Source organism: Capricornis sumatraensis, chromosome 15 (assembly GCF_032405125.1).
Source record: "Capricornis sumatraensis isolate serow.1 chromosome 15, serow.2, whole genome shotgun sequence".
Taxonomy (NCBI): domain Eukaryota; kingdom Metazoa; phylum Chordata; class Mammalia; order Artiodactyla; family Bovidae; genus Capricornis; species Capricornis sumatraensis.
The window spans coordinates 57,560,803-57,584,215 of NC_091083.1; the positions used below are offsets into that span (position 1 = coordinate 57,560,803).

Sequence of the window (23,413 nt, forward strand, 5' to 3'; positions counted from 1 at the left end):
ACTGCAGGGGGTGCGGGTTCAATCCCTGGTTGGGGAACTAAGATCCTACATGCTGCATAGTGTAGCCAAAAAGAAAGAAAGAATTAACCTTGGTGATTTTCACTTCAGAAAGGGAAGCATGGAAATAGAAATGATAAAAACATGAGTGGTCCCAGGGACAGATGACTGATGAATAGGCAAAGCCCAGCAGTAGGGAGATAGTTGGGAGGGGGTGTAGCTCTGGGACCTTCATCACCTGGCTCCTTGGACCTGTCTGTGTTCAAATCATCCACTTGGGGCAAAAATACTGGAGGGGGAGAAGACAGAGAAACCTCCTGAAGTCTCACCAGCCTGTGAGGAGAACTCCGGGAAACTATGGTGCTGAGGGTCCTTAGGACTCCGGACTCTGAGGTGCTGCAGCGGCACAAGTGTCTCCCACCCCCGAGCTCCAACCTGGCCAAGCTTGTCCTTAGCCAAAGAGAGAAAAAGTGCTGCCTGAACCCAGCTCCACTGTCCCTCAGACAAATGAGGGCCGGGCTGCAGGGGGCTGGTCCCCACCTCCTCTGGGAACAGGACCTGGCTGGGCTGTCACTTACTGATCGCCATGCCCTGGGGCCTGGAGGGCAGTTCAACCGTGTGGCATCTCCTACTAGTCTAATGGATAGAGAGTCTCAGACGCAGGAGCTGTATGTCCTTCCCGAGTGGGGAGGGTTCTGGGAGCCCCCTGAGCCCAGGGGCCCCTGCAGATGAGCCCGAGGTGGAGATTTGCAGCAGGAGGTCATGCGGGTGGTCTCAGCATCAGTGGTTGGGGGTGGGTGAGGAGACAGGGAGCAGGGGAGGAATTGGGGTGCTTTGCTGCTACAGCCAAAGCCTCCACCGCCCCATGGGAGCTCTGGAATCTATATCCCTTAGGGTTGTCCCAGCTGAGGCCAAGGGCAGGGCCTCTGTCCCTCCATGCTGGAGAGGGGTCAACCCCAGGAAGGAGACTCAGCTGTGAACCGCCAGCAAGCCCACCCCATCCATAATGGGATCTGAGCAGCCCACAGCACTCACTAGGTCTCCAGGGCAGCTTCTCCTGGTTCCTATGGCTCTGGGCTCAGGACAGGTGGAAGTGGGGGAGCCACACTGATATGAGCTGAACAAGGTCCCCAAAATTCATATGCTGACGTCCTGAACCCCCAGGATCTCAGAACGTGACTGTGTTTGGAAATAAGGCCTTTCCAAGGTGGAGATAACTTTAAACAGAGGTCCCTGGGGTGGCCCTGATCCAATCTGCTTGTCCTGATAAGAAATTAGGACAAAGACATACACGGAGGGACAAGCCCATGAGGACACGGGGTGGGGTAGGGGGGTAGCCATCCACATGCACAAGAGAGGGACCTCTGCTGGAACCTCGACCCTAGACTTCCAGCCTCCAGGCCTGAGAGAGGTCTGCTGTTCCAGTTCTGGGTCTGAGAGCTTGGTCCTGCAGCCCCAGGTCACTGCCACCTCCAGACCTCCTGGGAGAGCTGGGCTGTGCCCTGTGAGTGTGCCTTGTTCTGTTCACAAAATGTGTCCACACCCATCAGAACAGAGCAGAGACTCGGAGCCCAGGAAGGGGAGGAGGGTTCAGCCAACTGGCCCGGGGGTCTTCCGTCCTGCCCCAAGGTCTCAGGGCACTGTGTTGAGCCCCCACTCGCAAGGCACTGGTCCGCAGGGCTGCACCCACATCACTCTCTGGGCCCTCCTGCCCGGGACCCCTCCTGCCCTGACCTGTGACCTCACATGGCCACCGCCTCTGGGCTCAGGGAGGAGCAGCCAGGGCCCTCGGCCTCAGAGGGGCTGGAAGGAAGAGGGTCCCGAAGTCGGAGGACGCTGGTCCCCTGAGGCCTACACCAGCCTCCCGGCCAGTTTCTTTGAAAATTCGGAGGCTCTTTTGTCTTCCAAAGGTCAAAAGGCCAAGCTTGCCTATAATTAAAATGCACATCCTTTAATTAAAGGCCCCATAACACATGAAGGGCATCCACTGAAATACGACGTGTGACACAGTCATTTCTCTGCTGTTAATTACTAATTAATGAAGCTATTTCAATTAATAGCTTCCCCACCTCGCTCCCCCTTTGACAGGCCCCGTGCTGGGTGCGTCCTGCAGTCCTGCAGTCTGAAGAGGCTCCTGCCACCTTGCTGAATATTCATGCCATGGCCTCAACGGCCTTCAATTAAATATGATAAAGCAAATTCCCTAAAAGTGTGTTTCTACGTGCAGCTCAGCTCCCCCTGCTGCAGAGGGAGGTAGTGGCTCCACTGTACATGGGAAAGAACTCGGCCCTGGTCCCCAGAGTTGGGGGTGGCCCAACTGGCCAGTGTGGCCCCGGCACCTCTCACCCGGGGAAAGGTGAGCAAGGAGTCCCCAGGGGCAAGTGGGGACCCACAGGGCCTTGCCATCCTAGGGCTGAAGGACAAAGCCAAGGAATGGGGGTGGGGAGCCCAGAGGGGTGGGTCTAATTAGCATGCTAATTACAGATATTAAGTGGCCGTTAAAGATCCTGTTTTAAAGAAAAGACAAAAACGAGTCACTTACTGAAGGGACACCCTACCTGCGGGGGTAAGGGTGGGGGTGGGGGCAGAGGGGTGTGGGGGTGGGGCGCCTAGTGAGGCCTGTGTGGGGCTTTTGGGGCCTAGGACAGGACCTGGGGGGACTCCAACCGGCCCTGAGCCCTTCAACATCCTGAGCACTGGAAGGACTCCAGCCCCACCCGAGGTCAGACTTCCGCAGTCCCGAATGGGGGTGGGGGGGCGGCGGGGGGATAGTCCCGCCCCTGAGGACACCTGTGCCCTGGGGAGAGGAGAGGGTGGGGGGAACGGACCTCGGGGCCTCCAACCATGAAGTCCTACTGGCATGTCATCTTCTTATTAGAAGTGGACACAGAAACCCCGTGTGTGCAGGAGGCCTGGCAGCCAGTGAGAGGGACCCAGACTGGGGGAGAGGTGGTGAGAGAGGGCCCCGCGCCCGGAAGTTGCCCCACGTGTGCACTCCTAGGCCGGGCCACTCCTGGGTCCCCCTCCTGCCTCGGGCTCCAGTCTTGTGCATCCTCACTCCTGGAACATCCTTCCAACATATCCCTTCCTACGGAGCCGAGGGGTCTGAGCGCCGGTGCACTGGTGGCCAACTGGATCCCTCAGCTCTCAACCTGACGTCCCAGGGAGGAGCCAGGTCGGCTTCTGGGGGACTGGGACAAAGCCCTGTCGGACGGCGCCCTCTGTCGGCCGGCTGCGGGGCAACAACAGCCTGGTCCTCCCAACGCACGTCCTTGCCGCGGGCGGTGCAGGTATAGACGTGTGGCACACACAGGCGCGCGCGCCCCACCCCCCGGCCCCCACACACACCCTGCGCACAAATGCACACTCATGGCCCCGGGCAGCCAGAGCCCCTCCTCTCGGGAGTGAAGGCACAGCAGGTTTGGTGTCCAGGGTCTGGTGACCCTGCAGAAGCCTGCCCGCTCCCTGCCTGCCCCCTTCTCCCCACCACTGCACTCAGGGTCAGTGTTGGCTTTGGGATCCTGCCAAGGCCACCCAGGGGTGAAGCCGTGTCTGGGCCTGCCTTCACCAGATAACACATGACCAGGGCCAGGCCTGCCTGCCCGCCCTGTCTCTGCTAACGGCACTTGCCTGCCCACCAGCAAACGCTTTCACCTGGAATCCAAGGAGCCCATTCCGGGGCCCAGTATTGGCCTTGGGAAGGGGTGGGGCTGTACCCAGATCCTAGAGGACACTCAGGACCAGGAACAGCAGTGATGGGAGGAGAAGGCCCAGCTGCTCACAGCAGGCCCAGTGCCCCCACCCCGGCTCCTCCCTCTCCTGTCCTGTGAGGCGGTGACAGTGAGGCGGTGACAGAAGTCCAACCAGACTCGGCATCCAGGAGGCCTGGGATCCCAGTTTACATGAGTGCCCTGGGCCCCCATCCCTCAGGACTCAAGCCCAGAGACACCATGGCTGTGTTCCCACAGGCAGGGCCGTCTCTCAGTCTCAGTTTACAGTTCGCTGTGGGTTAAAGACAAGGAGAAGAGGGTGAAAGAAGATGAGATGGTGGATGGCATCGTCAACTCAACAGACAGGAGTGTGAGCAAACTCCGGGAGACAGTGGAGGACAGGGGAGCCCAGTTGCTGCAGCCCATGAGGGTTTTTGAACAACAAAAGACAAAAGTGTTATTCTTACTCCCAGGCTTACAGCAGTGAATTCACAGTGGCTGAGGTAGAAGCAGCCTGTGTCCCCCTGACAGATGAAGAGATAAACAAGACACGGTCCATCCATACGATGGAATATTACATGGACTTAAACAGGAAGGCAATCCTGGCACATGATCCAGCACGGATGCACAGTGAGGACATCGTGTTTAGCAAAATGAGCCATCATGAAAGGACAAATACTGTAGGACGGGTTCCCAAGAGGGCCTCGAGGGGTCAGCGTCATAGAGACGGAACACAGATGGTGGATGCCAGGGTCTGGCAAGGAGGGGACAGTTCTCATTTGGGAGAAAGTCATGGCTGAGATGGGGGTGATGCTTGCTCAACAAGGTGAACGTACCGCAGCACTCATAAACAGCCACAAGTCCGTGGCTGTCCTGCATCCCGTGTCCTAAGGAGGGCACCCCACCGTGGGGGAACTTTCTGGGTTTGGTTCCCATCTCAGAACAGCATGGCCTGGAATTCCACCTGAGGTTTCTTGTGAAAAACCCCAGCCAAGCAAACAGAAAGGCCTTCACGGTAAATTCATATTCTTGCTGCATTTCTGTAAACAATCAGGCCAAACCCACAGAGGCCAGACTCACTTTGTAATCGAGAATCTTTCTGATTCTTCCCGATCAAAAGCGGGGGTGGGGGGCTGTCGGGGGGAAATCTTTGCTCACATGGAAAATTAGGATTTGTCTGATTCTGGAATCCGCACAGAGGGCAGCACCGCCAAGAGGCTCTGACACAGATGCGCAGACAGGGTCTGTCTGGGGCGGAGCAAGGAAGGCCCACCTCAGTGGTGTTTGCGCATTCGTGTCAGCACCCACGTGGATCAGTGTGTCTGTCTGTTCGTGATGTTTTCCTTGAACTGTTTGTAACACTTTGCGGGTTTCCTCGAATGAATGACATAAATCTTTAACATGTGTTTATTCTTTTTATAAATAGAGTATTAAATGACATAATGGTCTTCTTTTAAATAGTTTAATAGTCATAATTTAAATAAGGCTTTGATGTGATTTTCCATACTCTCATAGTTTCTTTTTTCTACATATACATCTTGCAGAGTCTATTATTAATCTGTAAGACAATTGGCCCCTCTACTGTAAACAGGGAGGAAGAAAGACAAGGAGGACAGGGGGTTTCACTGGTTCAGGGTGTGTCCTGCCCAGGAGGGGTGCCCACACACCCTCACGAGGCACTAGGGGAGCAGGTCCATCAGCAGTGACCAGGGATTCACCGGAGGGGCACCAGGGACAGGTCCTCTGGGGACACTTGGTCATGTCAGGAGGCAGGGCTGGCTGTTGGGACTCCCGGGGCCTGTCTGGTGGGTGGGGGCCAGGGATACTGCTGAAGACCCTAAAGTGCATAGGACGGCCCCCTCCAGAGCATGATCTGGCCCCCAGTGCCGAAACACAAAGCCAAGGAGGTTCTGGGGGGAGACTTCAGTTGACCTGCACCGCCCGCACCAACATGACCCCAGGGAGGGATTCCCGCATGGGGCACATATGAATCCACACAGAATAGACTGTGTCTGTCATGAAGCTGCTGCTACTAAAGATACTAATCCACCCACACTGAAGTTTCACCAACTGGAAGAAGGGTGTGACCCCCATGGGCAGGGGAAGCAGGCCACACGCCCCTGGGCTGAGGCTCCCTCCCTTTAGGGCCAGGAGCAAAGGGGCCCTAAGCAGGGCCCAGTTCCCTGCTAATGGCCCAAGGTCCTCAGGGATGTAGGTCAGGGCGGCTAGAGGTCCTCATGGGCGGGGCTCAGGTCCACCCGCTGGGCCTTCCCAAACACAAGGAAGGTGCACAGCCCCAGGCTGCTGATGGCGGCCACTAGGTTGAACACAGATGTCCAGGAGCCCGTGGTCTCGATGAGGTAGCCGCCCAGGCACACACCCACTACACCTGTACCGCAAGAGGGGACGGGCCGGTTGGGGGACAGACAGGCCGGCTTGAGGACAGGCTGTCCAGCCCCTGCGAGGATAGTGTGGAGAGAAGCTAGGGGCCCTGAGGGCACCAGCCCTGTCAATGCAATCCAGTCCTCAGCCTCTGAGGACCCGCACATGTGCAGGAGTTCCATGTCATTGAGTGTGAACACCACGGAAGGCAGTTCTATTCTTGCCCTGCAGCTAGCTCCAGGGTCTGAGCTCCCCCCAACTGCTCTAACACTTTGGGACCCTCCAAGGGGTACCACGCCCCATCCTGAGGGCTGAGGCAGAGGGTGGGAGGACACGGAAGGGGGCAGCTTGATACCCACAGGCAGGGGATCCCAGCCCACCTCTCACCTGCCAAGGCCCCGGCTGTGTTGGCCACGCCTGGAATAGGACAGGGAGAATGAGGATTGGTCAGTGGAAGCCCACTGGAACCCTCCTACAGTCCATCTGCCCAGGGATAGGTCCTAGGGGCCCTGAGCAGGAAGGGGCAGCTACTTCCTATTCAAAGAGGGTCTGTGGTCCTTACCAAACAGAAAGCCGGCACAGGAAGGGGCCAGATCCTGGATATTAACAGAAATGCCACTGCGGGAAAGAGAAGAGAACGAGGGCGAGTGACCACAGGATGGCTGCCAGCCACCACGCCAGCCATAGCTCTTCTGATCACCTGGATCCCAGAGGCCAGTCAGGCCTGCCCACCACACCAGGAGGTCAGCCCCAGCTCAGCAGTGGTGATGGCACGGGACCCACTCCCAGGATGAAATAAGATGGGAGGCAAGCTTGCTTAAGTGCACACCTCACTTTGCTGCCCAATAATTTGGAAAACGACATCAAGTTCCAACTCAGAACAATTCAGAGCTGTTTTCCTGATTAAACCCTGAGCTGCAGTGCAGGTTGGGGGCCTGCAGTGCAGGTTGTGGGACATGAGGCTGGAGCCCCACCTTTGGCTCAGAGGATGCTGCTCAGAGATCAGCATCTCCTCTGCTGGCCCCTGCCCAAACACCGCTTCGTTTTCCCAAAAAGCCTAGGTCCTCACCGGCTCCATTCCTCTTCACCTTGTGGCTCACTTGTCACCTGTCACTGCCCACCCTCCACGTCACTGCACCACCAACCACAGGGCTCCTCCCTTGCACCCAGGACCCAGGAGCCCAGAGGCGGCATGGGGGGCTCTGGCGGATGAGGCACCTGGCCCTCACCTGTGGTTGAAGGTCTGGAGGCCAATGGAGGCTGACGCAAACACCACGGAGTTACAAAAGCTCGACGTGTGGCCCAGACACAGGGCAAAAACACTGGACAGGCCAAGGCCCATCACCTGCAGGAGAGACAAGTAGGGACGCGGCGGGAGCCTTGGGCCTTCCTGGGCTGCCCTGAATGAGGGTGGGTGGGGCTCCCTCTCAGGTTGGGCCTGCCCGGAGGACACGGAACAAGGCTACACTAACCAGCTGGCCATGCTAGCTGCAGCCAGACAAGCCCTAGTTGATGAGCGCAGACCCAGGCCCAGAAAGGGGCACCGGGGCTCAAGGAAGGGCCTCAGTCGGCCAGACCAGTCCCCATAGCTGACCCAGGGAGCACTCCAGCCGCTGTACCACACTAGCCACCTTCTAGGTCAGGGGCCCCGGGAGCAAAACAGGGTGAGAGCGGGAGAGAGTCGGGAGAGAGCGGTCTCAGGACCTTCCTACCTGCATGAACTTCCGAACGGTGATGGTCCTGTAACCTGGACAGGGGGAGACCAGAGCGTCCTGCTGGCCATCTGTGCTGCCCCACCCCTGATGGTATCCGGAAGGGTCCCACCCGGCAGGGCTGCGGGGAGAGGAGGGCCGGGCCGGGCTCGCGGGGGACCGCCTGCGTCATCTGAGCCATGTGCACACGTGTATGAGTGTGTGTGTGCACTTAGATGCTGGGCAAAGCAAATCCCTCAGTGATTACAAAATGTTTTCTTTGTGTTTCTGCAAATTTTCTACTTTTCCCTCAGTGAGTGCGTGGTTCTTTTGGTAACGAGGACAAGACTGACATTTAAGGCCATGTAGGGCAGGGTCACGGGGAGTGTGCCTGTGAGACAGTCATCCTCGGGGCATGGGTGTGCAGGTCTGTGCTCTGACCCCACCAGGGGGACTGCATTTAGCACCTAGGTGGGAGAATCGACTGCTCTGCGGTGACTATGTCCCCTTCATGGGGAACAAACTAGGGAGGTGGCAGGCTGGAGGCAGCCATTGGCTGTGAGGCTGGGATCCGGGCACCAGGGCCCCCAGGGCTGGCTCTCTGGACTGGGGACCCACATCATGGCCAGTCCTCAGGGGTGTGGCCTCCTCTTTGCTACAGTGGCACCCAGGAGGGATGCCCCCCTCCCCTCCCCCAGGGCTCACCCTGATTGATGAGATGGTCGGAGAGAAGCCCGCTGAGCAGACTGGCGGGAATGGCCACCAGCCAGGGCACCACGTTGAAGACCCAGCCCTGGAGGGAGGGAGTGGAGGGACCTAAGAGGCGTCCAGAATGGTCACCTGGCCCTCCGGAGAGGACAAAGGGGTGGGGTGGCCACTGCCCATGACGACTGCACAGTAAGTCTCTCCTCTGCCCACAGGCTAGGCCTCCCAGCCCGGCCTCCCAGACCCTAATCCATCCCTGACATGGACCAAGCACTACTGGTGCCGTCTCCCCTGTGAGCAGGAGCTCCCTCATGGCTCCCACAGGGTGGGGGCAGAGCTGGGGATTGCATCCTGCCCAGAGTGTGTGACCCGAAGTTCCTGCTCACCAGGAGGTCTGGTGGCTGGGCGGCTGGGGTGAAGCCAGCCAGGCTGACTGCAGGACATCTGTGCCCACATCAGGAACCCTGCATACCCCCCAACCCCAGGAAGGACTGTCCACAGTTGGGTGGGCAGACAGGGCAGCAGCTGGGCCTCTCCGGCTGCACCCTGGCTCTGGCGCTGAGTCACACGGTGTCAGAACTGCCAGAGCCTGGATGGAAGGAACCCAGCTCTCTGCACATGCCTTGCAGTGCCCCCCACCCTGCGAGCTGCCTGGTGGCCAACCCACCTTGGAGCTGGGGAAGGTCTCCTTAAAGAAGGTCGGCAGCCAGGAGAGGAGGATGAAGAAGGAGCAGGCCGCTGAGAGCTGGGAGACGATGGCTGCCCTGGGGGGCGGGCACCAGGCTCAGCATCCACACCTGGAGTCCGTCCCCACACCAGGGTGGCCAGGGGCTGAGAGCGGGGAGCCCAGAGTGGAGCTGCCTCCATGCCGGCCGCTCCCCTGTGGCGGTGGATCCAGGCCCCCAAACCCTGTCCCCACAACAGCCCGCTCACCAGACAGAAGGCTTTCGGAAGAGCTGTCTCCAGGGCACCTTGGTGTGTCTGGACACGGGCAGGCCTTGTGCCAGGATGCCCAGGGCCAGGATGAGATCTGAAGGGGGAGGCAGGTCCACGTGAAAGCCATCCAGGTGGGAGGATGGACCTGCTCCCAGAGACCAGATGCTGGGGGCAGCTTGTGGGCCCCTGACTGTGCGTAGGGGCTGTACACCCTCTCTGCCAGTGCCTGGGGTCGGCAGCACTTGCCTTCAGGGGCGGACATTAGTGCTGACCATCTGTCCCCCGAGCCCTCAAACCTCCCAGGCCCCACTCCTGTCACCAGAGGCCACCACTTCCCCTGCAAACTGCCTGTGCTGGCCGAGTAGCCCCTGCATGCCTGCATTCATCCAACATTCCCAGACTTGACCATAGCCCAGATGAGACTCAGGGAGCAGGCATCCTCTCTAACTGGGGGATCCTTCTTCTCTGGAGGGCAGAGCTGCAGCCCTGGGTCCTCAGGCCCACCTGCTCTCGGGGTTCAGTGGCACCTCCCTGGAGGGGATGAGGCACCAGGAGGGCACCAGGCCTCCCAACCTCCCCGGGGAGCGGTACATACCTCTCTCACTTAGGAGACACCTGTACACGTAACCCACCCACAGCAGGGTGAGCCCGCCTGAAAAGTAGAAGACGCTTGGCCAGCCATACCAGTCCAGGAGCAGGGAGCCCACAGCCCCGGTCACCAGCGTCCTGCAAAGACAGTGGTTGTGGCCAGAACCCTCGCTTCACTGGGGCCAGAGCTGCCTCTTGGACCCCACCCTGTGTGAGCTGAGTCCCTGGAAAACAGGGCACCCTGTCATCTGTGGAGCAGCTGCCCAAGAGGGCAGGCTCCGTGTGGGATGCTAGGGGTGTGAGCTGGAGGGCATTCTGATGCCACAGGCTGGCGTGGACTCAGGCACAGCCACGCAGCCATGACATGGCACAGGGGCCCTGCTTTGCTCTAGGATCTCCCTACTAGGCCTTCAGTTGGCCCACATTTGCATGTTAATCTTTTTAAAATAAAAAAAAAAGGCAACGAGAAGACAGTGGTGACAAGAATTCGCTGACATAAAACCTCCATGCTGTTTTTCAGCTCCTCGTTATCAGAGAGGATGAAATTTCAAAAAGACTTCTAAACGCAGAAACAACCTCCAAACCCAACCGCCTCCCTGTGTCCTGTTGATCCTGTGTCCTGGGGGCCTCCCCGCCACAGGCTGGCCTGTCTGTCCAGGAGCTTCTCCCCACTGACCCCATCTGCTGAGGCTCAACCAGGAGATGCTTAAAGAAGAAAAAAGAAGGAAAAAGCTTCCCATCAAGGCCTGTGGAGGCTGTCTTCTGCTTTGAGCCTCCATTTCCCCATCTGAGGGGAGCGGGGTGTGCATGGTCTCTCCCTGTGTCTCCCTTCTACCTGCTCCCACCCAACAGGTCCAGATCACCCAGTGAGATGGGATTTCAGATGCACTATGAACCTTTTTTGGTGTGATTTGTCTCATATTGCTTCTCTGAAATTCACGTTTCACTGGGCACCCAGGGTTTCCATCTGGGCAGCTCTCAGCACCCTGACAGGAACCCCTGGCCCCTCTGCATTCTTGCCTGGAACTCAGCAGCAGTGAAGTGAGGCTCTGAACCCAGGGGTTGTGAAGCCCCATTAGGACAGCAAGACACCCCACGGAGGGTCTGGTGCTCTGGGGGACATGCAGTGGGGAGGGACACAGGATCAGATCTGTCATGACTGGACCATGATGGGTGCACTCTAAAGCAAATGCAGGCCACCTCCCCCATGGGGACGGCCCCCATCCAGTTCTATTAGTGCAGAAGGAAGGGAATGTAAGTGGGCAAAAGCCCCAAAGCCCATCGGCCCCAGGGGGACAGAGCAGACACAGTGGTGGTGGGGGCTGGGCAGCAAGTGCCTCCAGGAGCAGACTCTCCATGTGTCACCATCACTGAACATGCATTGCCCTGTGGCATTCGCACGAGTGGCCTGTCCCCACCAGCCCCAGGCTGGGACTTACCCGAACTGGGAGCCAGCCCCCACGGTGCTGTAGGTGAAGGCTCGCTCACTCTCCCGCACCTTCTGGGACAGCAGGCTGGTCAGCGCAGGGAAGTAAACCCCTGGAGCAGGTGGAGAAGGAAGGGGCCTTGTGGAGCTGTGTCCCAAGCCAGGTGGCCCACGAGGCCCACCAGGGCAGCAGGTCGAACCATGAGAGATGGGCTGGAAGCACCAGGGGCCCTGGGTGATTGTCCAAGCCCAGGTCTCCTTCCTCCTTGCATCACCCCCGGGACAATGGATCTGGGCTTTTCCTGACACTTGGCCAAGGAGACACTCAGCTGGGGCGGTTGGGTGCCGAGGGCCAGTGTGAGGAATCCCGCCCATGACAAGGTCATGTGGAAGGAAGCCTGACAAAACGCAAGGACGTGATCAGGCTTCAGGGGTTCCCCCTGGAATTTCCTGAGCATCCACCCCCCCTGACCAGAGTCTGCCTGCTTTACTGTGTTATGCTTTCCACCTACTCTTCTGTCATTAACAGGGGGCTGTCCCCCCACCACCTTTTTCTGGAAAAAATTAGAGCTTTTAGATAATAAATCTCCTGGGCATAATACGAGTGTTTCAATCCAAAAACCCCTCTGATGGCTTTCTAGCCTGCCTGCAGGACTCATACAGCTGTGCATGTGATTGTTTGAGGCCTCCTGACCGCAGGAGGCACAGGAAGCTTAAAACATCCTAGGAATGTAGGGGCTTCCGAGGAGTCAAAATCATTAGAATAGGACTGATTAAAGGTTTCATTTGTTGAGCCAATACTTGCTGCCAAATTTTCATACCTTTTATTTGTAGAGATAGTTGATATATAGAAAAACAGGCAGTAGACCTGGTATTAGCAACACTAGATCTTTGAGTTAAGTACTTTCTTCGTTATAACCCACTGCACATTGGTCCTACAGGAATGTAACTTTATTTAGTACTTTGAGGGTGATGCAGAGTAAAGAAAAAACACTTCTAGGGAAAAGGAATTTTCTGGTTGATAGACAATTATCCAGGAAGAGAGCCATAAAAATGTTAACAGGCCTCTTGGCCAGAAGATAATGTAAATCACCTGAGACCTTTTGTATACGGGAGGGTATGGAAAAAGAAAGCCTTGTTTGTCTCAATGAGGGTCAGGACTGCTGCCCCTGCATAACTCTGCATATTCCATTATTTCTTTATGTACAACTTGGGGTATATAAGCTGATTTTGAAAGTGGAGTCTTTGGAGTCTTGCACCGGTGCTGGGCTTCCCCATGTCATTCTTTTCTTCCTTTTTTTGGCTGAATTCCCATCTGGAGCGGGGAGGCTCACCACGTCTACTTACTTTCCCTGGCTGCTAAGATCCACGCGAAAGGGAGCCTAAGGCGGGGCACCCTTCGATATTCAAGTGGGCGCCAGTGGCCTAACATAGATGGTGCAAACCTCTTCTCTCGAGGTTTTATTGGTTTTCCCCGTAAACCAAGTTATTCAGCCTCTTTTTCTCCACCTAAATTTCCTACTATACTATTTCTTCCTAATCTAATCTTGTATTTCTATATTAATAAATAAATAAGTTTCTCCTCGTCAACGCCGTCCCCGCTTCAAATTCCCTGGATCCACCGGGGCTGGAACCCGGCAGTTGGGGGTGGTGTGGAGGGGATCTACGCCGGCTCTCAAGGGCTCCAGAGTCCTGGCACCAACACGGGGGATCATGCACACACATGACAAGTGCACACACTAACACACATGGTGCACGAATGTGAGACCTGAACAGCCTTGAGGGACCACAATGCCGGGTCCTGGCTGCGACATTGCCCTGTAGCTATGGGATATGTCACTACAGGGAGGTTGGGGGGGGCGGGGGGCAGCTCGAGGCCTCCCTATACCTTGTGTTGCAACTTCCTGTGAAGCTATAATTATTTCAAACTCTAGTTTTGAAAAAAAAAAAACTACTGGGGGGCTGCAACTGTTGCCTGTTACACTGGGTTTTTCTCCAAAAGCACCCAGGAGAAGCTCAGAGGTCAGGCACTAGGACAGGACATGGCCCCCACCTTCCCTTTGGGACCCAGCACTGCCCACACCAAGTGCTGGTCACCCAGGGTGAGAATTGCCCCTGGACCCCTGGTCTTTTCACTGTAACAGGCCACACAGAGAAGTCCTTCTGTGTCCTAGGAAGATGGGAAGAAACAGCTGAGCTGATGGCCACCTAGCCGGGTGCAGTGGGCAGCCCCCAGCCAGGTGTCACACAGCTCAGTCCTGCCTCAGCTGCAGGACAGACAGTACTAGCCATGGTCACGTGGGGTGAGTTGGAAGGAGCACAGCTGCTGGACTGCCTGGAGCACGAGGACCACCTGTAGGCTTGTCTGATGGGGCTGATCAGGAAGCAGGTAGAGGCCCAGTCCAGGATGTCTGGGATCCTGGTGGTGTGGGCTGGAATCAAGCCTACCCCTGGCCTGGGCTCTGGGAGGCAGGAGATACGGTAAGGAAGGGGGTGTATCCTGTCAGATGTCAGGCTGGGGTAGGGCAGGAGCTCAGAAGGTCATCCTACCCCTGGAGGGAAGGTGTGAGACCCTGCCACCAACCCCCCCGCCCCGCCCCCCAGAGGTCTTTGAGGAGGCCTTTCTCCAGAAGCGTAACGTCCCCAAAGCATGAGACCCAGAGGTCTTGGGAATGTTGCCATCCCTCTGCCCACTGGCCCAGCCAGTGTGGGGTGTGGCCTCCAACTGGGCACATCCCCGTGGTGGAGCTGACAGCACCACGAGGCAGCCTGGTGGCCACCAGATCCCTGGAGCAGACTTTGTGGCAGGAGGACATGTGCCATTAGAAGGTGCCAGCCAGCCTGTGAAGTGACTCTAGAAAACAGAAAGTGCTCGGGTGCCAAGGCATCAGCGCACAGACAAACACCGGTGCAGGGGTGTGAGACAGAGCTGGCTGCGCGCCAGTGGGAATGGTCCTCCACTGACTGCCTGCCCCACTGGGCATGGCCTCACCAGCAGCAGCCCTGGGTGCTGATGCACCCGCTGTGATTTGAGGCAGACTTTGAGGCATACCATACACAGGCCCCCACACAAGGACACGTACGCTCACTCAGGAGCACCTGCCTGAACACACGCCCATACGCACAGGTACACATGCACACACACACATGTGCACACAATCCCTTGCTCTGCTGTGCTTGAGCCCCCTACCTTGGAGCAAGCCGGTGAGGATGCGAGAGAAGGTCATGAAGGCCAGGTGGGCGCTGCCAAGGTGTGCGAGCAGGGGAGTGGCCACGGTGATGAAGCCCCAGGCAGAAGCCGAGAGTAGTATGACCTTCTCGCCGCCGATCCTGCAAAGGGGACGAAAGGGTGGCCATGAGGAGCCGTGTGGCCAGGTTGCCAGGATGGGCTGGACTAGGAGATCCTGCTGAGGAGGGGGCAGGGTCCCTGCCTGCCAAGCATCCCGAGACAGCTGAGTGCTGGCCCAGCTCACCCCCACTTGGACCTCAGGTCTCCCAGTCCCCACATTCCCTTCCTAGGAGCCCCCTCCCCCAGCCTTGCCTGGCGGGCAGGGATTACCGGTCCCCCAGGTGGCCGCCCACCACCTGAGTCAGGCAATAGCCCCAGAAGAAGCTGCTGAGCACGACGCCGGCCTCTTTCTTGTTCCAGCCGAAGTCCTGGCTCATGGAGGCGGCGCAGACAGGCATGCTGACGCGGGCACAGTAGAGCAGGCATGTGCCCAGCAGCAGTGTCCCTGTCCATACCTGGCACTCGGGCCTGGGGAGAGAGGCTGATGTGAGGGACAGCTCAGCCACCTCTTGAACGCCCACCTGTCCATGTCTGGTGATTCCTGGGAGGAACAGGCAGATGCTAGAAACGATGCATGAGGTCCCTGAAACAGCGGAGGTGGGAGCACGTGGTGGCCAGTGAGGGCAGGTTAATAAGCTACGGTGGGGGAGATTCAGTGCTCCAGGACACAGGGACTCGGTTTCCACAGACCAAGTGTAACCCGCCAAGGAGGCAACGGGCTGGCAAGAGGACCCCAATGGAGGCAGAGCAGGGGTAGGAGCAGTGCCGTGGCCCCTGCAAGGCCCCCAGGAAAGCTGGGTCTGCTCAGCAGGGGACTCAGGGGAAAGTGGTGTGAGGTGGCCAGCATGCCGTGGAGGCCAGAGGCCCCTTGGAGGAGCCTGGGCAGCAGGGAGGCAGCCTCGAACTCCTAGGAAGGTTGCCAGACAATATCCATACTAGGACTGTCCTCCAAACTCCTGGCCAGCACTCCTCAATTATCAGTCACCAAATCAGGAGAAGCCAGAGACAGGAGCCCAGGGGCTCAGCGCCTATGGGACCCTGGTCTGAGGTAGGGTGGGAAGAGGCATCCCAGGACATCAGGGAGAAGTGCAGGACACAAACAAGTGTGGCTTGGTGGCAGTACTGTCCACGGCAGTCCACAGACAGTGACAAATGGACACTGATCTGGGATGTGAAAAGGACTCTGGTGTGGAGCACAGGGAAGTCTTTACCAGCTTCATGGTAGCTCTGTAAATCTGTGCGTGCATACTAAGTCGCTTTAGTCATGTCCAACTGTTTGAGACCCTACTTTGGGACTATAACCTCCAGACTCCTCTGTCCATGGGATTCTCCAGGCAAGAATACTGGAGTGGGTTGCCAGGCCCTCCTCCAGGGGATCTTCTTGATCCAATCTACAACTGTTCTTAAAGATGAGATGGGGGTGGTGGGATTTTTAAATGAGAGAGAGAAGAGCCTCAGTGCCCTTTCTGTGGGGGGAGGGGGAGGGCACCACTAGTGACTTGTGATGTCTTTGTGCAATGTGGGGATATCCCCTGCAGGCGTCACAGCGGTGGGGAGTTCAGGAGTGGGGGAGGCCTTGAGGCAGCCTTGGGGTGCCTTGGGGATACTTCATACACCTGGGCTCACCTGCCTAACTGGGGCAAGGGTTCTCCTGGGGCAGGGGTGAGGTGGGGGGGGGGGTCAGGAGAGTGGGGAGGCCTTGAGGCAGCCTTGAGGGGGTGTCTCGGGTGTCCTGCTTACACCTGGGCTCACCTGCCTAACTGGGGCAAGGGTTCTCCTGGGGCAGGGGTGAGGTGGCGGGGGGGAGTCAGGAGAGTGGGGAGGCCTTGAGGCATCCTTGAGGGGGTGTCTCGGGTGTCCTGCTTACACCTGGGCTCACCTGCCTAACTGGGGCAATTCTCCTGGGGCAGGGGTGAGGGTGGGGGGGTCAGGAGAGTGGGGAGGCCTTGAGGCAGCTTTGAGGGGGTGTCTCGGGTGTCCTGCTTACACCTGGGTTCACCTGCCTAACTGGGGCAAGGGTTCTCCTAGGGCAGGGGTGAGGTTGGGGGGTGAGGGAGTGAGATGCTGCTCAGGTTGTGGGGAGGAAACAGGGCAAAGGCTTCAAGTCTGCCGCCCCCCCCGCCACATCCCCAGGCCTGGTGGAAAGGGGCCAAGGCATCAGTGCTGTAAAGGCCTTGGGCAGGATACTGGACAGGCAAGATCGGCAGGAGTGCATGGGCAGTTCTCAGAACAGTTCAGTTCAGTTCAGTCACTCGGTTGTTTCCGACTCTTTGCGACCCCATGAACCGCAATATGCCAGGCCTCCCTGTCCATCACCAACTGCTGGAGTCTACCCAAACCCATGTCCAAGAGAGGGAATTCCCCTGTGGTCCAGTGATCAGGAATAGGGGGGTGGGGTGGGAGGTGGGTTTCAACCCCTGGTCGGGAAACTAAGATCCCACAAGTCATGCAGTAGTGTCGCAAAAAAAAAAAAAAGGAACAGAGGATGCCAGGGACCTCAAACCTGGGAGATGAGCCAGGACTCTGGAGTCTCACCCTTGCGCCCCAAGCCCATTCAAATCTTTGAACCCCTGTCTGGTGGGGGCTCCCTTGGCTGCCTCGCTGGACACTGACCTGAAGACAGCAAGAGGGGCCAAGGACGGCAGAAGCTTGGACTCCATCTGTGGACACGGGGGCAGATCCCCTCCCTGTGGCATCCCCCCAGGCTGAGACTGCCTTGGAGGACAGTCCAGGGTGAGGCCAGGACCAGCCCTGGGAGGGCCGGAGCCCTTGCCTGGACGCCTCCCAGGAGTAAGAGATCTCAGAGGCCCTGAGTGCAACTTTGTGCCCTGAGCCAGTGGGCGTCACGCACACCAGGAGCCTGGGAAATGGGCACGATGGGCCATGTCCATTATCTCCAGGTCATGGCCACTGCCATCGGGGGCAAGTGCAGCCACATCGGGGGGACATGGGCCCAGCCACCAGGCCTCCTGAGCTTCAGTTTCCTGGGTGAAGACAGGCTCGTTCCCCTGACGCCTGTCTCCTTCACAGGTCAGTGACTAGCAGGGTGACTGCCAGCACTTGAAGCCTCAACAAGGAGCCATTGACTTGGGGGGTGGGGCCGGGGGAGACTTGGCAACAGCATCCACCTCCTGCCAGCATTTCTCCCCCAACCCCGTTCCGCTAACCCTGCAACTTAGTGCACTTTCCCACAGGCCGGGAAATGAGATGGGGAGCCTTTCTGTGTCTCAGGCTTGCAGAGGCCCTGGGTGGGGGGAGGCTTAGGGCGACATCATCCAGCTGCTGCCCCCACAGCTGGAGGCTGTGGGGTCCTGCAATCCCACCAGTGGAGACAGACCTCCACTCAAGGGGACTTGAGGGGCATAAGCCCAGCCTGCTTCCCCAGAGGGTCGTGTTTGCCAGTTAGGAGTCTGGGAATTACTGTCCAAAGTGCTGTTAGCTCTGGACGAAGGGGATGGTCTGATGTGATAAGCAACTCTCCCAAGGAGACACTTGGGTGCTACTCTGGGCCCCAGCCTGACTGGGGGAGCCCCCCTTCCCCTGGGCCTCAGTTTCCCTGGGTGCACTGGACCACAGATTTCATGCTGCGTCTCTGGTCTCTAGGTGCCCTGAGGAGAGGCAAGGATGGGGCTCCTAGGCAGCATTCTGTGACAGTTTACATTTTATATTAGAGCTTCCTATGAGTCCAGTGGGAAAGTTTCCCGTGCTGGAAGGCCCGCCATTCTACACTCCCAGGAGCCATCCACTCGACTGGTTGGGGGCAGGTGCCCCCTTGGAAACTGCCTAGTGACCCTCAGAGACCAGGGAGAGGCCATCGTGCCCCCACCTTCCTTCCTGGTTGGCAAAGTGTGACTGGAATGACTCAGAAGTGGGGATAGCAGCGCAGTGGCTGATGGGGCAGGTCTGGCAGCTGCCTCTCTCTCGAGAGGTGAAGCGGGGGCAGAACCCCACAGGGCAGGTTGAGGACTCTCCTGGGGCCTAGTGGCCCCAAATGGTAATTTTCTTGACAGAACCAGACTGTGAGTGGGGTGTGGGGGTAGAACAGGGGAGGGGCATCAGGAAGGCCAAGGAGGCCACAGAAAGCACTGGCTCAGCAACCCCAGAAGAGCTCAAGGACTGTCTCCTCTGGGGCTCTGACCGTGGAAATGATGCCTCCAGTTCCCCCTCTTGCCCCCATTTTCCTAGCCTGGCACGGCAGGCCAGCTGGCAGGAGCGGGCAGAGGACTGGTGAATGCAGGTCCATGAGCCTCAGAGGTTGGCGCAGGGTGACCTCCACAGCCTACAGGTGAGCCCTGCGAGCCCAGGCGCAGGGGAGCAGGGCTTCTGACTTCCACGAACAGCCACAGCCAGAAGGTGCCTTTAAAAAGGAAGCTTTGTTCCTTTCTGTGGCCAAAGCTATGAAGGGTCACCTGCCTAGATGGGACCGCGCCCCCGGCACACCTGCCCCTCCTTTGGATGCAATTTGCCAGCACTCCAGGAGCCTGGATCTGTTTGCTCTCTGGGTGGGAAGTCCAGTTGGAAACCGGGGAAGGCCGGCTGAGACTGGCCTACTCTGGAAGGCTGGCAGGGCACCGAGAGTTCAGGAAAGGCATCAGCTTCCAGACCACCGGTTGGCCCTGAGCTTAAGGCGCCAGACTGGGGACCCCCACAGAAGCTGGAGGGCCGGGTGCTATTGGCTTCCTCCTAGGGCTCTGGAGGACCCGCAGCCCTGTCCCTGAGGTGGCAGGCAGTGCCGCTGGCCGGGCAAAGGGACATCCTCCACAGGTGCTGGCGACACAGAGCCAGCAAGTCTGCTGGGGCAGGCGACCCAGATGTGGCAACTGATCAGAACACCAGACCCAGAATCCTGGTCTCCGGCAGGGCTTGCTGGGAACACGTAAGGTCACAACAGGATCAGCCGTGAAAAGTCCGAAGACCTTCATCCCCTCACCCTGCCCAGTCCTGGGTCTCGTCCATGCCCCCAACTTTTCTAGAAACTTCTGCTTCCTGCCAAAGGCCCCCATGCCTGAGAAGCACCCATGGTTGAGCAAACACGAGGTCACGTGGACCCTTGATTCAGAAAAGGGAACTGTGCTTGCTGCTGGGGACAGAGGGCAAGGGCCAGAGAGAAGTGGGGCTGAGGCTGCCGGCTGCCCTGTCAGGTATGTCCCTGGGGAACGGCCCTGCCTCTGGGTGGTCCACACGGCAGTCAGCAGCCACAAACAGCTGCCACAACCCTTTGTCACAGTTCTCATCACCTTTAACCACACAGGGTGTGAACGACTCCACCCAGGACCCCGCTGCTTGCCTGGAGGTGCTCCTTTCCAAACCAGGCAGGGAGGGAAGGAGGTGGTGAAGGCAAAGCCAGACTGTTAGAAAGCAACAGGACTCTCTAGAAGCTCCAGCCCTCTGCCCAGCCGCCTGCAGAGGTCCTGTCACTTGGGTTGGCTTCTGGGTCAGGGCTCCTGGGTCAGCTCCAGGGAGGAGGCCTCGCCTAGACAACCAGCAGGGTGGGGAGGAAGCAGGTGAGTGGGAGGCAGGTACCTCCAGGGGGCAGCCCTCCTGGGCACCTGGCACCTGGTGAGTGATTTGGGCTCTAGAGCTCCCCTGTCCCTGGGCCCTGTCCTCCTGTGACTGGCTTTGGGAGGCTGGGGAAGGGGAAGGCACAAGGCAGGCCCACGGGGATGCAGAAGTGGAGATGAACCGGCACTGGAAGCAGGGCCAGTTCAGGGCAGGCGGGGGGATGTCAGGGGAGGCCGGGCCTGACATTCACTAACTTGGGGACCTCAGCCCCCCTAGAACCGGAGGGGGTCCTCTTGCTCCTGGTCACTGTGTGAGTCATGCTGGGGGGTGGAGCCCCCAGCCCAGGGCCATGACCTGCCCAAGGTCTCCCTGTACAGTGAACCCCCACCCCCAGGGGACCTTGTGTACATCACACAGCTGGCACAGGAAGGCAGGGGTCAGTGTCTGCTGCAGGTTCCAGCGTAGCCCCCTGCCCCCAGCCCACGGACTGCGATCCTACAGGCGACCCTCGGGTGGGTGGGCACAGGTGGGGGCTGGGGCCTGTCAGTGTGTGTGGTCATGAGCTGGGAGGCCCTGCCCCCAGCCCTCCCATCCCACCAAGACCCGACCTGGACTGCAGATGCGGCACTGGGGAAACGGGCCCTGGTTGGAAGGGAGGCGGCAGAGAGGTACGTGGCCCCTAGGCGGAGCAAAGGTGCCGCCGGCGGGAGCTGTCTCTGCCCAGGACGCCCGCACCCTCCCCTGACCATCTCCCGACGCACGCGGCCCCACCTGGACCACTGGGTGTCCTCCGCCGCGTCCCTGCGGGTCTCGTCCGGGGACGGCTGCATCGGGCGTGGACGGCGCGGGCGCAGCGTGTCCGGGGCCGCTCCCGCCCGGCCCAGCCACCGGGCAGCGCCGCCCAAGTCCACGTGTCAGTCCCAGCGGCGCTTCCGTCCGGCGCGCTCCCAGGACGTGTCGCCCCCGGACGGCCACCGCGGGGGGCGGGCGGGCAGGGCGGGGCCCGCAACTCGGTACCCGCCCCACTCACATCCGTCGGGGAGGCCTGGCCTGGCGCTCCCGCGGGCGGGGCAAACCCTTGCGCGCCCCGGGGCCTCCTAGCGGCGCCGCGGACGTCCGAGACGGACGGCGCGGGCGCTTCCCCTGCAGCCAGCCGGAAGGATGGGGCCCTGGAGGGGTTGAGCCGGCGGTGATCCTGGCGGGCAGCCTGCATGCCGTCCACACATGGGGGGCTCCTCACCTCGCAGGGCTGTGCACACCTCAGGTGAGAGTTGGGGTTGGTCTCATCCACTGCAAGGGGAGCAAGAGTGGAAGGGAACCAGTTCCAAAATGGGTCTTTGAAGGTGGGCTCTGTCTGGCCCCGGGACCCTGGAGCCGCAGGGGGAAGCCTGGCGATCCAGAGCCCACGGAGGGGACCAAGTGTTCTGACTCCTGTCAGGTGCCAGGACCTGGATCCTCGCTCTTGGGGGGATTCTCGCTCTTGAGGGGATTCTCGTAACTTCAGAAGCCTTGACACCGAGTGGTGGTGGGCACAGCCACAGAGGCAGCAAGTGGACTTCTGGGCAATTCTGCTTCTCCCAGCTGCTGCCTTTTCACACCCACAACCCCACCTCCACCCCACCGCCCTGGATCCATCCCCTACATGGCAGCCTGGTGAACCTGGCCAAGTCATACCAGGAGGAGGCCCTCTGAACAAAACCTAAAACGCCCTACCTCTTGGCCTTGGCCTTCCCTCTCCCCTAGCTCCTCTGTGCAGTGGTGCCCACCTCAGGCCTGGCTTGCCCTGCTCCACACATGCTAGCAGCAGATGGCACTTCTTCCACCCATACAATGCTCAATGGGACAGAAAGACGGTGTGGAGAGAGTAGTGCTCCCCCAAATAACCCAGGACTGAGGAATGTGTGAGAATCCTTGCTAAATTCTACCTGGCAGCTCACTGCCACCCACTGCCCCAGGAGCTTTGATGGTGATTTTAAAAATTTATTTTTGGCTGCATTGGGTCTTTTTTTAAAAAAAAATCTATCTATTTACTTTAGGCTGTGCTGGGTCTTCGTGGCTACACAGGCTTTTCTCTAGCTGTGATGAGGGGGGTTACTCATTGTGGCGCGTGGGCTTCTCATCGTGGTGGCGTCTCTTGTGAAGCACAGGCTCTGGAGCACACAGGCTTCAGTAGTTGTGGTGCCTGGGCTCAGTAGTCGTGGTTCCCAGGCTCTGGAGCACAGGCTCAATAGCTGTGGTGCACTCACTTAGTTGCTCCGTGGATCCGTCAGGGATCCAACCTGTGTCTCCTGCATAGGCAGGTGGATTTTGAACCACTGAGTCACCAGGGAAGCCCTGCATTGAGACTTAGTTGTGGCATGCAGGATTTCTCACTGCAGTGTGCAGACTTCTCTCTAGCTGTGGCATGCAGGCTCAGCAGTTGCAGCACGTGGACTTACTACTCACCCCACAGCCTGTGGGATCTTAGTTCTCTGGCCAGGGATCAAACCTGTGTTCCTTGCATTGGAAGGTGGATTCTTAACTACTGGACCACCAGGAAAGTCCTTGATGGTGATTTTATATGAAAACCTAGAGCTGCACCATGGGGGACATTTGTCATTTGCTTACCCAAAGCCCCTCTGCTCCTGGAGCTGTGCATGAACAAAACACAGAAAGGAAACCGAGAGGCCAGGGAAGAGTGGCTTCTGCCATGGGATGGGCTGGGAAGTGTCCCTGCAAAGACCTGTGCATCAAGTCTGAGAGCAGAGAATGAGCAGGGCATGTGGGTGGGGTGGGCAGAGGCCCAGGGTAGCTTCCAGGACCGCAAGGAGCCTGGCGGGTGAGTAAGGGGACAGGAAGGGGGACAAAGCAGTGGGGAAGGGCAGGCTCATGGGTCTTGGTGGTCAGGTAGAGACCAGCCAGGTCTCTGACACTGGAAGCCCCAGAGGGTCACAGGATCACCCTGGCTGCCGTGAGGACCACTCAGGATGGCAAAGGCATAGGCAAGGAAGGACAGGCCACTGCAGTACTCCAGGCCCAAGGTGAGGAGGCTTTGGCTAGCGGGGAACAAGAGGTGGAGGGCTGCTCGGAATGCACAGAGGCCAGTGGAGGGCCAGGGGTGAGCATTTGACCCCTTCCTGAGCCTCTGAGCTGGACAGGGCCATCCTCCATGAGGCAGAAGATCTGGGTGTCAGCTAGGGCCACTAGA

The 23,413-nt window shown here is 58.8% G+C and overlaps 1 protein-coding gene across 1 annotated transcript; it reads right to left on the bottom strand.

Annotated features, from left to right (window-relative positions):
• Positions 1-5,182: 5,182 nt before the first annotated feature.
• On the bottom strand, positions 5,183-21,122 carry SLC17A9 (solute carrier family 17 member 9). The gene is made up of 13 exons (XM_068987183.1): positions 20,998-21,122; positions 14,995-15,192; positions 14,626-14,765; positions 11,449-11,548; positions 10,017-10,147; positions 9,419-9,515; positions 9,153-9,249; positions 8,486-8,573; positions 7,802-7,836; positions 7,319-7,434; positions 6,652-6,707; positions 6,477-6,506; positions 5,183-6,096 (listed from the first exon to the last, which is right to left on the bottom strand). Exons 1-13 carry the CDS (start codon positions 21,054-21,056, stop codon positions 5,933-5,935), a joined length of 1,311 nt encoding a protein of 436 aa, XP_068843284.1. The 5' UTR covers positions 21,057-21,122; the 3' UTR covers positions 5,183-5,932.
• Positions 21,123-23,413: the final 2,291 nt, after the last annotated feature.